At 43.7% G+C, this 18,088-nt stretch overlaps 1 protein-coding gene across 1 annotated transcript; it reads right to left on the reverse strand.

Annotated features, from left to right (window-relative positions):
• Nucleotides 1–11,872: 11,872 nt before the first annotated feature.
• LOC149281009 (vomeronasal type-2 receptor 26-like) lies at nt 11,873–16,646 on the reverse strand. The gene is made up of 4 exons (XM_089499824.1): nt 16,567–16,646; nt 14,372–14,465; nt 13,604–13,727; nt 11,873–12,789 (listed from the first exon to the last, which is right to left on the reverse strand). Exons 1-4 carry the CDS (start codon nt 16,644–16,646, stop codon nt 11,873–11,875), a joined length of 1,215 nt encoding a protein of 404 aa, XP_089355950.1.
• Nucleotides 16,647–18,088: the final 1,442 nt, after the last annotated feature.

The following is an 18,088-nucleotide window of genomic DNA, read 5'->3' on the forward strand; positions in this document are numbered from 1 at the left end:
CGCGCGACTCACCCAGCCGTCTCGTCGTCGTCGTCGTCTGCCTGCCTGTGGAGGTCCCGCCTCTTAACCCAGAGTGACCTGTTGGGGCTCCCCTGGACCCTGAACCTGCTACACAGTTACCTGATCGCTTCTCAGGGGATAGAAAGTTGTACAGAGGGATTATGATGGACTATCAATTATTGTTCGCTATGAAGCCCCGTACCTATCATAACGACGATGTAAAAATCAGGACTGTGATCTCCCTGCTGTCTGGTGAGCCTCGCGCCTGGGCTCATCACTTGTTGCATACGCAGAGCCCTATACTCCACGAATGGGACGCTTTTATCGAAGCCTTGGATGCCTTGTACGAGGATCCCAACCGCCTGGCCACTGCCCAGGCTGCCATACGGAACAGCAGACAAGGCAGGAGGGCCGTGGAGGAGTACGCCATTGAGTTCAAGGGCATAGCTATAGAAACCGGATGGAGCGAGATCACTTTAATCGACAAATTCCGGGTTAGGACTCTCTGAGAACCTGAAGGACGAGCTGGCACGGGTGGGGGTTCAAAACACCCTGGAGGCCCTCATCCAGCTGTCTATTCAATTGGATCGGCGACTCAGAGAACGTCGACGAGAGAGCCTGTGCATTTCCCACCACCGGTAGAACCACGTCCACAGCCCCCTCTACAGCTGCCTCACGTTCTGTTGCCACGGATGAACCGATGCAGATCGGACTTGTAAAGGGATATCTCCACATAAATCACATAAAAAAAATGGTACCCACTACCTTTGATCCCCGAATTACTAGAACGCCTGCAAACCACCTCTGTCTACACCAAATTGGATTTACGGGGTGCATACAACCTACTCCGAGTACGAAAAGAAGACAAATGGAAAACCGCGTTCCGGACCAGATATGGTCATTTCGAGTATCTAGTGATGCCCTATGGGCTCTGCAACGCCCCGGTCTCCTTTGAGCACCTGGTCAACGATGTCCTCCGTGATCTCCTCGACCGGTTTGTAGTCGTATATCTGGACGACATCCTGATCTTCTCCTCTTCTCTAACTGAACACAAAAAACACGTACGCACAGCGTTGGAACGGCTACGCCAGCATCACCTCCTTGTGAAACTGGAAATGCACTTTCCATGCCACCCTTATCGAATTCCTAGGCTTTATCATAACCCCAGGCCACCTGGAGATGGACCCAGAAAAGGTGAAAGCCATTACCGATTGGCCCCCTCCGCAGAACAAAAAAGAAGTACAAAAGTTTCTTGGTTTTGCTAATTTCTACAGGAAGTTTATTCATAATTTCTCATGAGTGGCCCAACCTCTGACCCATCTCACCAAGAACCAGTCGAAATTCGTCTGTACAGAAGACGCACAAAAAGCGTTTACAAACCTCGAGGGTCACTTCACCACAGCCCCCATACTAGCGCTTCCAGATCCTGATAAGCCGTACTACCTGGAAGTGGATGCCTCCGAATTGACCACCCTGGCTATATTGTCCCAAAGAGGTGAAACGGACGACCATCTCCATCCAATCGCATTCTACTCCCAGAGGCTTAGCCCGGCCGAATGGCGACATAGGCGACAAAGAACTCCTAGCGATTAAGCATGCATTGGAGGGATGGTGTCATCTTTTGGAGGGCACCACTACCCCCATCACGATCTATACTGACCATCGTAATTTGGAGTACCTCAGAATGGCCAAGAGACTGCGCCCCCGACAAGCCAGGTGGGCTCTTTTCTTTTCCCGTTTCCTGTTCCACGTCACGTACAGACCCGGATCAAAAAACGGCAAAGCAGACACCCTATCCCGCATGCCTTGTCCTTCGAAGTCACAAGACACTGCTCCCGAACCAATTCTTAGCCACACGTTCCTGTCTGATGGAGAAAATAAAGAGGATATCTCCCCCATGTCCAATTCCTTCTCCCAAACCGGGACTATTGTACGTTCCTGAACCTGTTCGGATAGATGTATTATGTCATTGTCATGATTTTCCCCTCTCTGGTAACGGAGGCCGGAGACAGACCTTTGCTGCTCCTTCTCACCCATGGTCTCATCTGACTGTGGACTTCATAGTGGAATTGCCCCGATCTCAGAAACATACAACGATCATGGTTGCTGTGGATAGACTCACGAAAATGGCTCACTTTATCCCAACCAAAACCATTCCCACAGCCAAACACACCGCTCTGTTGTTCTTTAAGGATATATTCAGACTCCACGGTTTCCCCGCTTCCATCATATCAGACAGAGGCACTCAGTTCATATCGAAGTTTTGGAAAGCCTTCTGCGAACAACTACAAATCAAAATACGCCTCTCCACGTCCTTTCACCCACAAACAAACGGCCAGACGGAACGTACAAACCAAACGCTGGAACAATACCTGCAGTGCTACACAACCCATTCACAAGACGATTGGTTGAAACTGCTTCCTGCTGCTGAATTTGCCTACAACACCCATGTGCACAGTTCCATCCACACTTCACCCTTCTTTGTCAACTATGGGTACCACCCGTCTACCCTCCCTGATCTGCAGAGTCCCTGTCCTGTACCACAGGTTGAACAACTGGTTCACAACCTCCAACAAGGATTTCTCAGAGCAAAACTTTGTCTGCAGGACACCCAAAAGAGACAAAAACACCAGGCTGACAGACGTCGACACCCTGCTCCGTCTTACCAGAAAGGACAAAAGGTCTGGCTATCCACCAAGCATCTCACACTGTCCTGCCCGTCCGGTAAACTAGGACCCAAATATATTGGTCCTTTTTTTTTTCGATTGGAACTACCTGCCTCTCTCTCCGCATTCATCCTGTTTTCCATGTGTCCCTGTTGAAGCCCTACGTAACGGATCGTTTCACCTGTCATCAACCAACCAACCCTGGTCCTCTCCAGGTCGATGGGGAACCGGAATATGAGGTGGAATGTATACTCGACTCTCGCATCCATTATCGTCGATTGGAATACCTCTTACAGTGGAAGGGCTATGGGCCTGAGGAGTGATCCTGGGAACCTGCCATGCAGGTGCATGCCCCCTTACGGATCCGCTCCTTCCACCGTCGCCACCCTGATAAACCGGCGCCTCGAGACCTCCGGAGGCTGTGTCCTGGGAGGGGGGTTCTGTCACGCATCGCACGACTCACCCAGCCGCCTCATCGTCGTCTGCCTGCCGGTGGAGGTCCCGCCTCTATGATGACGGGGGCGGGTCCTCCACCATATGCCCCGTCTCCCCGGGAACCAAGGGAGACGTTGTGACAGGGCCAGGCTAGCTGGCTCATGTGTCATATGAAGTTTAGCCGGGTCACGGAGCACTTTTGTGTCCGGTTCCGTATACCGTGACCCGGTAATATATTATATTGTGTATTATTGTGTAACCAGCCCAGAGACTGATGTGGCTTCCACTCCAGTCTTCAAGGAGACAATCCTATAATCTGGCTGGGGCTCTTAATCAACACAGCCCTGTCTGCCCAGACGGCACCCGCACTACAGGGGGGATAACACAGGTGGGGGAACCCATTGTATTCTGTAATCCCCTCACCTGATACATCCCCTGTATACCGATGGGATTTGTGATGGGATGTGGCTGATGGGATTGGGGGTTGGGTTCGGTACACATTGCATTGAGATTGTATATAAGTTCTGTGTGTTTGTAATAAAGAGAGTTCTTCTTGGTTTTACTACGAATGGTGGTCTGACTGATCCCTGGATAGCTGAGTGCTATCCGTATGAGGGACTGACTGGTGATTCCTCAGCCCTCAAACAGGGGTACCCAGCCTTGGGTACGATGACCCTGTAACAGACGTGACGGCAGGAGAGACGGCCCCCACGCTCAGGGTCCCATCTCCCCAGCAACCAAGGATGGAGGGGCCAACCCCGACAGTCGGAACCACGTATCCACGGCGATCTAATATGCCGAGGAGACATATCAGATAGGGGACCGTTCCCCGCAACTCAGGTATTGTCTCCCTGGCGGTCACTGACACCAGGGAGGCGCACCGGGAGGAAGATCGGCCCCACACTCAGTATACCGCCTCTCTGGCGTCTGTGGTTGCCGGGGAGACGGACGCGGTTGTTCATGGTCTCCACAGGTGTTCAGGTTTACTGAATGAATCCTGGACACCTGCAGAGACTAATTGCAGCAGTCAGGGGGTGGAGTTCCACCCTTTAAAAACCTTGAACAACCGAGTTATCATTGCTCAGTTGTTCTGTGCTATTTGCTAGAGTTACTGTGCTCCTGTTGTGCTATAAAGCCTTTTTCCTGTTACCTGACCCTTGGCCTGTCTTCACCGTTTCCGATCCTGTGCTGCCTGGTATACTGACCCTTGGACCTGTTTGACCACAATTTTTGCCTGACCCCTACTTTATGGAGTTTCTACCAGTATCTGTGCGAGAGCTGCTCCTGGGTTCCTACCTGTGATCCTGACAGTCTGCCCCAGAGTATAAACAAAGGTCTGCATATATATAAGGTTTTGTAACTAGACCTGCGTATCGCTACCTCAAAAAGAGTACTAACAGTCATAAAATACTCAGGAGAGAATCAGGAGAGGAAAATCACCAAGGCCAAGCTGTTGATCATTTTTACAGAATAGCAAAAACATTCTAATCTTAAAACATAAAAAAAATCTTATGTAACAGAAACTACTAGTACTGCGTAGTTAAATCCTTAACCTTAACTTCTACTGAGACCTGTAACAGTCATTAACCTTAACTTCTACTGAGACCTGTAACAGTCATTAACCTTAACTTCTACTGAGGCCTGTAACAGTCCCTCTCCTTTAGCTGGGCAGAAGAATCGTGATTTCTCGGTCCAGCTAATAGCATTAACTTAAACAAATCAACAAAATTAGAATCACCACATTCTAAATCTATTGGTGAAAAAGAAATAGAAAGGTGTTTCTGCAATTTCATGAAACACAAAACATTTACAATGTGAACACCATACATGATCACAAATTATATTTTCATGAGAACTCTGCAATTGATAAAAATCACCCAACTGAAATACATAAGACTCTGTATACAGATGCAACAAAGTATTTCTTGGAAAATTTGTTTGTCTTTATTGACACATTCAAAGAACGATGGATTAGAAAAATTCCTCGAACCCATGAGTTGCCAAAAAATGTAACTGGTCTTGAGATTCCTCGAAAGTAAAGTTCCCTTCGGTGTCCGAATCAACAACGGACCCACTGACTGTAGCGGGAGGTGATATAGAAAATCTTTCATATTCACTGGAGTCTGTATCTTATTCACCGCTGGAGACAGCTGTAGATATGAGTACTCTGCTGTCTCCTGAACCTTGAGATTCTGTCTCTGTGGGACTCTGTGGGAGGCTTTGTAATTCCGTTTGTTGTGAGGATGTGTCATTGCAGCGACTATAATGATTCCAAAGAATGTCCCAATATCTCTGTGATATCATGGGAATTATGACTAATCCTACAAGATTATCAAACACATAAGGATTATTAACGTCACTTATTTTGGTGTTACATATCCTGCAGCGGTAAAACGGGTCATACGCTACTACATCTGGATTCCTTCTAACTTCCACACCCAACAGGAAGTGTATCCACACATCAACTACTATCCTGTTAGTTAAAACAGGTGTATTGAAAATGTTTGTAATGAGCCTGTCACAAGCTACGGCATTCATCTTCTTCAAACTTGTTTACCTTTAGGCAAAAGAGAAAATAATCGCCATATAACACCAAATAAAAATAATCCAAATATTAGCAGTAACAGTGGTTTTAAGTACCCAAAAATACTCAATATGTTACCAATGCTACTAAAGATACCATTTCCCGTTTTCCTAATCCTTCTCCTACAGAAGAAATAGCTTTTCCCATTCCAGGCCATAATGATTTTAACCCCTTCGAGACAAAGGCTGATTTTACTTTTTGTACCCTTTGTGACAATGGCCTTTTTAACATTTCTGCGCTGCTTGTGTTTAGCTGTAATTTTCTTCTTTCCCGTTTACTGAACCCACACATATTAGATACTGTTTTTTTCAGGACAAGAAGGGCTTTCTTTAGATGACATTGTTTTGATTGTATCATATTATTTACTATTAAAAAAATTATAAAATATGGTGAAAAATTTAGAAAAAAATGACTGTTTCTAACTTTTAGTTGAAAAATCTTTTACTCATCTATAAAAGGTAATGAAAAAACCTGCTAAATAGATTCTACTATTTGTCCTGAGTTTAGAAATACCCAATGTTTTTATGTTTTTTTGCTTTTTTCTGCACGTTATGGAGCAATAAGTACAGGTAGCGTTTTGCTATTTCAAAGCCATTTTTTCCAAATCTGGTAATTCTTCCCCCCATGTGCCATTTCGGGTATCTTTGAACCCGGCCAATGCAATTTACCCCATCAAGTCATATATTTTTGAAAACTAGACAGCCCAGGGTATTCCAAATGCTAGTATTTTAACTCTTTCCATGCACCATATCTACCACCAGTCTTTGTCAAACTTTATGGTAGTCACTATCACAAAACACCCCAATATGTGTTCAGCAACATCTCCTGAGCGCAGCGATACCCCACATGAATGATTTTGCCTGGCTGTTTTGGGGCAAAAGGGCCACATTTGGGGCATGCGCTTTTTTCAATGTTGAACTTTGGCATTTGGGATCCACTGCCCATGCCCTATTTGGTACATCTTTGAGCCGGGCCATTTCAGTGTGCCCAACAAAACCATATATTTTTCAAAACTAGACACCACAGGGTATTTTAAATGCTGGTATTTTAACTCTTTGCATGCACATATTTTACCACCAGCATTTTTTCAAAGTTTGCAGTAATATTTTTGTGTGTGTATTTTTCCCACACACACCTACTTTATGTATGAATTTACAGCTCCTGGTATATGCCGCTGTCACACAACACCCCAATATGTGTTCAGCAACATCTCCTGAGTACAGTGATACCCCACATGCATGGGTGTGTCATTTTTTGGGGGAACTAAAAGGCCACATTTGGTACGTGTGCATTTTTCTAATTGGAAATTAGATGTGTGGCCATCCTTCCCCCCGTGTTAATTGGGACGTTGTTGAACCTGGCCCATTCAATTTACCCCATCAAATCATACATTTTTTAAAAGTAGACACCCCACGGGCATTTAATATGCCAGTATTTTAACTCTTTCCATGCGAGAATTGTTTTAAGCTAATATGCTAATTTTAGGACTTGCTCACAAAAATATATTTTTTATATATGTATATATATTTTTTTTATTATTATTATTAATTATTGGAGGTTCCCCTGATAGTGACATCAGTGGGAAATGATTTTTACATTTTACTGTTTTTTTACTATTTTTTTCTAATTATTATTAATTTTATTTTATTTTTTAATTTATTTTTACTAATCACACTGTGATTAGAAAGCTGGGCTCCATTGACTTGCATGGTGAATGCAGTACCTGTATTCAACCTGCAAGTGGAGCCAAAGTTCTCTAGATGGTCTGGACCATCTAGCGAACTTTTAAAATTTGTGGTTCCTGTTACAGGACGGCGGCCATCTTCCTTGATGGCGAAGATTGCCGGCAGCTGCGGCTGTGACCGCTCTCCGGAGCGGTCACAGCCCATCAAAAGGTTAGTGTTTGGTGTCGCTGGATGCCTCCTGATCGAGGCATTCCAGCGACACCATTTAAGTTTAGGAGGCGATCGTCGATCGCCTCCTAAACGCTTTTAAAACGGGCGTCCGCCGCCATACAAAGTATGGCGGATGTTGACGCCCCGTGGAGGGGCCAGAGATGGCCCCTTCGTGCCGATCGCGGCGTTGCTGAATGCCTCGAGGTCGAGGCATTCAGCAACGCTTTTTGGGTGCAGAAAGCGATAGTAGATCGCTTTCTGCACCCGTTTAAAGACGTGCCGGTCCTGGCACGTCAATTGTCGTAAAGCACATGCTTTTCCGTGCCGTGCCAGGACCGGCAATTGTCATTAAGGGGTTAAAGCTTTATCAAGGTTCTGCATCCATTGAGGAAAATCTCCTTCATGAATTTCTATACGTAATAACTCAGAATGTATCTTTTGCGTTAATACATCTATACATCGAGTATTGGGAGCAATTACCGGATGCACAGTAATTTCACAATCAGATCCCTTACCATCAGCTCCACAAGGTAAAACACTATAAATTTCATCACATACAAGATATCCTATCTCTGTACATTTCTCAACTTTAACATAAAAGTGTTCTCCACATTTATAGGAAATGTAATCATACGGCTGTTTAATTTGCATTAAAGCTAAATCATCAGCAGTATCAATCAAATGTCCAAAGTTATCAAGTTCCCAGTTAGTAGTATAAACATCACCAGGGATAATCAATTCATAGAAAAAAACAATTCCCACTGACTATCATCAGGATTTCTCATTCGTCTATGCTTAAGTTCGTTAATATCATAAACCCTGAGTTTCGATACATGAGCTAAAACTTCAGTTTGTCTTTCACTCGAGCCTAATTGTTTTTGAATCCATGTCACATTTAATAATGTGGTATCAATTTGTTCCCCTTGAAGGGTTAATCTCATAGCTGTTAACTTATTAAGTACCATTAAAGCTCTTAGTTCTTCTGCTAAAACAGTAAAATCTGACATTGCTCCAGATGTAAAAATTATTCAATGATCTTTTAACAACAAAACTTTCTTTCTTAACTCTTCATCATTAGCACCGGAGACGTGGCTAATAATAGAAACAGCATCACTTAGCACATGACCAGCTGTTACTGAAAACTTTATTTAACAACCGTCGTCTCGTTAACAAAACATTTTCACATTCATCACTTTTTTGTGTAATGTTGTGTTGATAATGTGTATTTGCAAATGTGTTATTTTTTCCCCACACCGCTTCAGCATATGGCATATCAGCGATATTTTTTGTTTTACACTGTATATACTCACATGGTTTGTCATCAGTACCAATAGATACGTTGATTTTATCCTGTATACCTTTTATCACAGATTCCACATCATATATGGTGCTGTCTGTCAAACATTTCTGAAACAGGGAGTAAACCGTATAATTTGTTTGAACAAATTTAGATTTCTGTACGCACCAAAAACCCAGGAAGTCCGCTGTAATGTAAAAATCCTTGGTCGATTTGTTTAGGCTGCCACCGGAAAATGTTATCAATGAACAAGAAGTGCATCTATAAACCTGTGAAGGAATGTCTGGATCACATATTCCTTGTTCTATCAAACTTTCGTAAGTAATACCGCACGGATTACCTTTTGCTTTGCAAGAGTGACTAAAATACGATGTATTCAGAAATGAGGGAAATCTCGGCATTGTACAAATATCCCATTCCGTCAGACTGCGAAATAACTTTCTCCATCCTTTTGCCTGCCACTCAGGGGGTAATAATAGTAATAAGGAATAATTCACCCGTTTCCGGATTTTGTACCTCAACATGTAGTTTCTTCATCAAGGCATCATAGCCATCATCATCATAAAGTTCTGGTTTCCACCATTCTGAGTATAGCAAATTAGAACACAAAACAGCACCTTTATAAAGTCTTACACCTCCAGGAAATCGATATTCCTCCTCCTCTGCATCTTCCCAAAAATCAATACGTGTGTCGCTCCTTCTGAAGGGGACAAATCCTTTTTGAGTAGTTTGTCCTGTATTCAAATAAAAAATAGGATAACCTTTATATGTTACCTTGTCCTGTGTAGTACATGGACGGGGACACTGATCAGCCTTTATTTCCGGTGTTGGCCAGATTCGTACGCCTTGAAAATCAATAAAATAACAATTTCCAAGAGAAGCATAACACATCTTTTCTCTATATGTTCGTTGTTTCCGGTGGTCCTGTAAAGGCAACTTATATGGCAGGGTAACAGCTTGTACCTTTTTTTTATAAGTACCACTTGGGATATACCCAGGGCATTCTACTCTTCCATTAGGCCAGGGGCGTCAAACCTGCGGCCCTCCAGCTGTTGCAGGACTACATCTCCCATAATGCTCTTTCAGCTAAGGGGCTGGCTGAGAAGGATGGGAGATGTAGTCCTGCAGCAGCTGGAGGGCCGCAGGTTGGACGCCCCTGCATTAGGCGTTGGATATGGTTTCCAGTACAGACCTTGTTCAAGTCCTGTAACCTGTACATTCACAGGAATATTATTAGACATCAAAGCTCTTTTATGTACATGTTTAGCATTCCCAATACCTGGTTGAATTTGGGTCTGATTCCATGTCAGGGTGGTTCCAGGGCCTTGTGTGATAAAATGCCACTGAATGCGAAGAATTGCAACACAGATTGTAGTTATCAACAACAACAGGATGAAAAACGCAAGAAAAAAGTAACCCAGTTTTCTCCGACTTACTGGGGTCTTATTGTAAAATCCACAGACGTGTTTTTGGAGTCTTTGTACAGTATTTGTAATTCTAAACTCTCCATTTTACTGCTCATTAGTCTTTTCTTCAGACTCTGGTGAAGGGGAATCTGAGGTTCTCTTTATCTTATTTACCTTTTTAGTGGCGGCGGGTATAGCTGCGGATGCTGTAACCCTTTCTTCTACTCTGCCCTCCCTTTTAGCAAATCTGTTAGACGAAGCAATTTGGGATCTCTCAAACTCAGGAGAGAATCAGGAGAGGAAAATCACCAAGGCCAAGCTGTTGATCATTTTTACAGAATAGCAAAAACATTCTAATCTTAAAACATAAAAAAAAATCTTATTTAACAGAAACTACTAGTAGTGCGTAGTTAAATCCTTAACCTTAACGTCTACTGAGGCCTGTAACAGTCATTAACCTTAACGTCTACTGAGACCTGTAACAGTCATTAACCTTAACGTCTACTGAGGCCTGTAACAGGTTTACTTAATGTCTGACTGAGGGATGGATATATGAAGTCTGCATCATCTGAATTCCAATAAGGGAATCTTTTAATTGTTCTGAATGCAATCATTAACTCGTTTATACTGATACGATGGGCATAGACATTATATCTACACTATGTCTATGTAAGGTCCCGGGTCCGTGGTCAGGCGGCTACCATGACCCAGAGCAGGGGTCGTTGCGCAGAAGCAGAGTGGTCAGGGCCTGATGCAGGGGGACCACACCCTCCAGGGCGCCGAGTACCCAGGGTTGTGCAGCCACATACCAGCACCCTGACATAGCAGCGGATGTTGTCCAGTTCAGAGTAATAACCGGCAGGCACCCTGGAGCAGATATGAGACATAAAACATAGAAATGGGCAGGATGCTGCAGGCTAGGAGTAGGGAAGCTGAGCAGAGTACAGGAGAAACATAGCAAGCAAGGGGGACAGAGCGAGCATGGGGGATAGAGCGAGCAAGGGGGAAAGAGCGAGGAGCAAGGGACAGGGAGACCAAACAAGAAACATAACCAGACAAGGACAGGGAACAAGGCAAGGAACACAGGGGATGGAGTGAGGAGCCAGAATCCTCGGACGCTTCTCCTTTAAGCAAGGATAGGATATATGAACTGGGAAATGGGAAGAGGAGAGAGGAACAGAACTCCTCAGGTGCTTCAGGGCAAATGTACACAAAACACTGACACACTAGGACTAGGGAAACTGTAGCAAGGACTAGGAAACTAAAGACATGCAGCTCCACAGCCTGGATGGGGCCTGAGAGTCTGTAGAGGTTTATTTGGTTCCTGTCGTGTGTGTTTTGCTTTGTGTGCTGTTGAGTTTATTTCTGATTTCCAACATGTGGACGCCTCACCTTTCTTGCAACTGATAAAGGATAGAAGGGTTAAAATAGTTGCCTGGTTTAAATAAGATATATGATTCTTAAAACTACATTGGGTATTGTGTGCAAAAATGACTTTTGATGTCCAGAAAACTAATTCAAGTTTCTAAAATTGACCATTGACAGTTATAAGATAATAAAACATATAATTCAGAATATGGTTCTTATAACTATTTGGTTAAACCTTTAATTCTACTTCCAAGTAAATATGTTTTTGTATTCAATTCCTGTCTAAAAACAATTACATAGCATTTTGGAATAAATATACATCCTACAAGTCCTGCACTTGAAGCCACTATGGCAAAAATCTCTACGGTCACCATGTTCTTCCCTTTGGTGCTCAGATAGGCCGGGATCATCGCAATCCAAACGCTGCAGAACACCAGCATGCTGAAGGTGATGTACTTGGCCTCATTAAAACTGTCCGGTAATGTCCTGGCTAAAAAAGCTATAATAAAACTAAGAGCTGCCAGAAGCCCCATATAACCCAGGACACAGTAGAAGGCAATAACTGAGCCTTCGTTACACTGAATGATGATCTTTCCCTGATAAGAGTGCATGTCCAGCTCCTGAAATGGGGGGGAAATGGCCAACCAGGAAATATTAATGATAACTTGAATGGATGAGCAGAGCAGTACTATAGAATTGGAGATTTTCACACTGACCCAGTTTGCCCAGGAGCTGCCGGGTTTCGCGGCTCTGAAAACAATATAGATCATGATTGTTTTGCTTAAAATACAAGACACGGCTAATGAGAAGAGGACTCCAAAAGCTGTTTGGCGCAGCATGCAGGTTACATCCTCAGGACGACCGAGGAACAGAAACACACAGAGGAAGCTCAGCATGATGGAGACCAAGAGGAGGAAGCTGAGGTTCTTGTTATTGGCTTTCACAATTGGGGTATCTCTGAAGACAATGAAGATCAGTAATATTACAACAGTTACAAGACAAAACAGAATTGATGCAAAGGATAAAACTGCAGCAACTGCATCCAAATATGATAGAAACTCCACCGATTTTGGAATACATAGATCCCTTTTCTCATTAGACCATTTATCACTTGGGCAAACAATGCAGTTCTCACTGTCTGAAAAATAACACAAAGTAACATTATGCCTCAATATGTAAATTAAACATAAAATATAATATAGTATATAGTTCCCTCCCACTAAGTGTATCCATATTAACTAATGTTAAATTACTTATTTTTGTTTACATTTCTTAGATTTGAACTGAAAATAACAAACAAAAATAGCCCCAAATCTAATCACCCCAATTTTCCTTCGCATTGTTTTAGTTTCAGGAATCATATGCCTATCCCATGCCTGTTTCAAATCACTTGCTGCACTAACCTCTACCACTTTTGCCAAGAATCTGGTCCACTCATCTCACATGGAAGTAAATGTACCGGAGGAGCTCAAAGACCAAACAAGGAACAAAAACAAAACCCCACTATAAGTAGATTTCTTGAGTAAATGTACAGTTCCTAAACCCATTGAAAACAATGCATTAAGGAGTTAAACCGTTACAAATTTTTATGTTTTTAATGTTGGTGTTTTAGTGCACTAAGAGGCGCATTTGTGAAAGTGAACCAGCTGTGTGCAGAAGCATGGAGGTTGGAGCTTGTGTAAAAAGGTCTTTCTCATAATATCTGTAAGGTGCTGGGTATCACAGCTGGTTGTCGGCTGCCAAGTAGTTTTTCTGCTCCCCCCGGGTGGGGGAGGTTATGCCCAGCTCTAGTCAACCCAGTCTTGTTTGTCTATTATTTTGATCACTTAAAGCTATACCTGCCCCTCCGTGTGGCTCTCAATACCCCCCAACTCCACCTTCTACCTTACCAGGAGCAGGCGTTCATTCCTACACACCTACTATGAGTAAATTATGTGTATAATCTATTATACCAGATCTATTGGATATCTCTCCCTCTGAGCACCGGACACAGTCGTAGCAGCAGATTTGTGCTCCAGGTCTCAGAACTTTTCGATATCCAAGCAAACAGTTCTCTGAACACTGAGACCTTGGAATCTACAAACAGGAAAAAAAATAGTTCTTGTTTGAGCCACTCTTATAAATTAATAAAGAATGAGCAAATGGTTGGGGTGCAGGTACATGTTTTTTTTAGGACTAACAGCTTGGATCCATTGTGGCTTTTCCAAGAGACTAGAGCTTTGCAGGATCCAGTCTATGATTCCTATGTGGTCTGCATCAGGCATAGGTGCTGGGCATTAAAACCTAGAGCCTGGCGATCAGAGACTGTTGTGGAAAGAAGAATTTCCTCTATGCTCCCAGGGCAAGGTGATCCCCTAAAAAAGACTTGAGGTATCCCTGAGGTAAGTGAGGAAATACTTGCCTGGACATTTGTGTGTTGTCTGGGGGAGGTTTTCCAGAGCCTGGCTTAGCGAGGTCTGGCTGGGAGGTCTGGTTAGTGGGTGATTAGGATGGTCAGTCTTAAGTGTGACGTTTATGGCCCTCATGCTACAGGGTTTTTCACAAGTTAGAACCATTACACCGTCAAAGTGGGTTTCTTTTACCATCTTTAGGATGTATGGTGCTGGTGAGTATATATTATTTCTGTTAAATTATTTTTAATATACTCTATGCCTGTAAAGTTTATAGAAATGTAGTTTAATTTTAATGTAGGAAAACAAAAACAATAATCCCCCCCTTACCCGGTTGTCTTTGTTCCTCCATATTACGGAATGCGAGTCAATGATGAGCTGCTGACCATCTGGAGCCCACTCAGTGAAGTTACCCACAATGTTTCTAAATGCAGAGTTATTTGATAAAAACACCCAATTTGTAATTGTGTAATGGTATGCAAATTCTCCATGTTCATCGTATAATGTGCGGCCCAACTGAGATGCAGATGTTATCCTTTTTATATAGCGATGCAACTGTTAAAAATGATTTAGAACAAAACAAGAGGACATTCACAGTCACAATGTAGGAGAGTTTTCTTCTACGTCATTAATCAAGAAAATAAAAATACCTCCCATTCTACAACAGAACCCACCCAACCACTCGACTAAAATAGACCTATTATTCATCTACTGGAACTTCATATCATTAACTAGCATCAACCCTTCATCAGTCTACAGCACATCGTTAGAACCAACAGCACCAGGGTCACCATGAAGGCACAATTTAGAAGAAAATATTGTTCTTTGGTAAATAACAACATTGGATTTTGCATGTGAGCTGCAATTAGTGTTAGAATGGCAATATAACTTAAGAGGTAGCAAGTAACAATTATATAAAATATACAACAATATACACCATAAAGGCTTCTAATATGTTGCAATCATTTGCAAGGAACTCATAGACATTAAATGCTATTTCACTTCTCTTTAATGCTGCATGTGTAATACCCTAAGCCTTTTCATGCCCTTTTTCAATTTGAAGATTGCCCCTCTTCCTGTACCATGTGTGTAATAATATTAAATACTAATAAATGTTAAAATAGGTACCAAACAAGGTGCTTTCGCTAGAAATATAATTTTAAAAAACCCCTCTCTGTCCCAAGACGAAGTTCAAAAATTGCAAACAATATAATGTAATATTTCAGATATTTGCTGTCTAATAAAATTACCCAAATCTCTGTATATTCTCAAGGGATTCTGCTGATAATAAAGCAAGATTTCCCTTCAGTGACACCTAACTTGTGGAAGAAATATATAAAACTACAAAACAGTGGGTTTTGCTTTTAACTTTTTGATGTTCATCATTTGTCCATATACACCAAGACCTCTGTCCATATACACCAATCAGCCATAACATTATGACCACTGACAGGTGAAGTGAATAACACTGATAATTTTGTTATCATGGTGCTTGTAAGTGGGTGGGATGTATTAGACAGCAAGTGAACCTTTCTTCATCAAAGTGATGTGTTGGAAGCACAAAAAAGTGTAAGCATATAAGCAACTTTGACAAGGGCTTAATTGTGATGGCTTGACAATTGAGTCAGAGCATCTCCAAAACTGCAGCTCTTGTGGGGTGTTCCTGGTCTGCAGTGGTCAGCACCTATCAAAAGTGGTCCAATGAAGCAAAAACAGTGAACAGACTACAGGGTCATGGGCAGCTAAGGCTGGTTAATGCACGTGTGGGGCGAAGGCTGTTCCGTCAAATCCTTACTGTAGCTCAAATTGCTGAAAAAGTTATTGCTGGTTCTAATAGAAAAGTGTCAGAACACACAGAGCACTAAAGTTTGTTGAATATGGGGCTGTGTAGCTGCAGACCAGTCAGGGTGCCCATGCTGAGGAACGGGCCCAGAAACATCAGTTGTTGAGAGGGAATGGTGCAGGATTTGTCCCAGTTCAGAATCCAGCCGAGATCTTGTAACGTGTCGACCACCATGGAAAGGTGAACCCGAAGAATCTGCGCCGTCCGGGCATGGATAAGCCAATCGTCCAGATAAGGAATGACCGAAATTCCCTGAACCCGGAAATGTGCTGCCACGACTGTCAAAAGTTTTGTGAAGACTCTTGGGGCCGCCGACAATCCGAATGGAAGGGCTTGAAACTGAAAATGCTGGACAGCCGAACCTCGAGGAATCGCCACTCTCAGGAAACATTGATGCGCTGGATGGATGGATGGGAACGTGGAAATATGCATCCTTCAGATCCAATGAAGCCATGAAATCGTTGAGGCATAAGGTGTCGAGGGTGGATCTCACGGTTTCCATCTTGAACCGGACAAACTGAAGGTGACCGTTCAAAAAGCGTAAGTCTATGATGAGACAAAGACCTGTGGATAACAGGACCGACCGCCTTGCCTGGTCTGGAGGAAGGTGGGAGATCCAAAAACGGTCTGAAGGTCTGGTCCTGAATTGAAGACGATAGCCGTGCAATACAATGTCTCTTACCCAAGGGTCTCGGGGGAGTGAGAACCAATTGTCCCTGAAAAATCAGAGCCTTCCTCCCACCGGAATGGAGGAGGCGTCATGCAGAGCTCTTGGGGTCTTGAAACGCTTTGGGAAAGGCGAGTCTGTCAAATCTCCCCCTCCCTCGAGGGAATCTGCCTCGGAAGTTCTGTTCTCTGGACGAGGGGTTGAATCTAGAACTATGGCCCCTAGATTGTCCCGGGAAGAATGGCTGAAAGGACTGCCGTCTTTTAGAAGGAGGCTTTCGCTGAGGCATCCAATGCTTGTCCCCTGTGGTTTTCTCCAAAAGGGACTCCAGCTCTTCCCCGAATAAAGTCTTACTCTTAAAAGGGATATTAAGAAGCCTGTTTTTAGAGGCATTATCCGCCGCCCAGGCCTTAAGCCACAAGGCCCTTCTAGCTGCAACTGAAAGCGCCGAAGCTCTGGCTGTCATTCTGATGTTTTCAATGGAGGCATCACAGAGAGAATCCACGGCCAATCTCACTGCAGCAACATTCTTGAGAATAGTCTCCCTGGGGGTTTTGGCAGCAATATCCTCCTCGATCTGGGAGAGCCAAATCTTGACTGCTCTGGAAACTGAGGCAGAAGCAATGGTTTAAGGACAGCAGCAGAAGCCTCAAAAGATTTCTTTACTGCAGCCTCGGCTTTCTTTTCCATCTGGTCAGAGAAATGAGAGCCATCCTCAAGCGGTAAAGCAGTCTTTCTGGAGACCCTCATAACAGCAGTGTCTACCAGCGGGGTAGCATAGAACTGAGTAAAGTCTTCATCAAAGGGAAACATGCGCTTAACCCTTCTGGACAGGTTAACCCTCCTTTCCGGGTGGTGCCATTCCTGCTTGATAATGTCAGATAGCGCAGGATGAACAGGAAAAGAGGCGGACTTCTTGGAGAAGCTGGCACCAAAGAATGGGTCACTCTTCTGGGTGGAGGACTCCTCCAAATGCATGGCTGACCTAACAGAGGAAATCAAAGTCTCAATTTCTTCCACCGGGAACAAAAAAGAACTCTCCTCCCGGATCTCTCCTTCCTCCGAGGAACCTTCTTCAACCTCTGAATAGTCAAATTCAGAGTCAGAAAACAAAGGCCGATGTCCCAGGAGAGCGGGGTCTAGCACTGCTGGAAGGTGGTGATAGGCAGGAACAGGAACGGTCTGACGGAAGGCAGAGAAGGTAGACTGCATCTCCTCTTTAAGCCAGGTCAAGAACTCTCTACCCCCAGATGTCTCAGAATCCGCTACAGACCTCAGGCAAGCGGAGCAGAGCTTCTTCCTAGAATCCTGCAAAGCCTTATGACACCCGGAACATTGGGCATGCTTGGACTTAGTAACAGCTTTCTTAGGCTTGTCCTCAACAGAGGGCGGCTCAGAGTTATCCGGGGCTGACATATCTAAAGATGCAACAGCACCCAGCCAAAAGCAAACAGCAGGAACACACAAAGAAATAAAATCACCTACCTTTCATATATAATGAAAAAGGGGCTGAAATCAGGCAGTAATCCGCAACAGC

The sequence above is a fragment of the Sceloporus occidentalis genome, unplaced genomic scaffold (genome assembly GCF_023333645.1).
Source record: "Sceloporus occidentalis isolate IW3139 unplaced genomic scaffold, rSceOcc1.0.p SCAF_140, whole genome shotgun sequence".
NCBI lineage: Eukaryota > Metazoa > Chordata > Lepidosauria > Squamata > Phrynosomatidae > Sceloporus > Sceloporus occidentalis.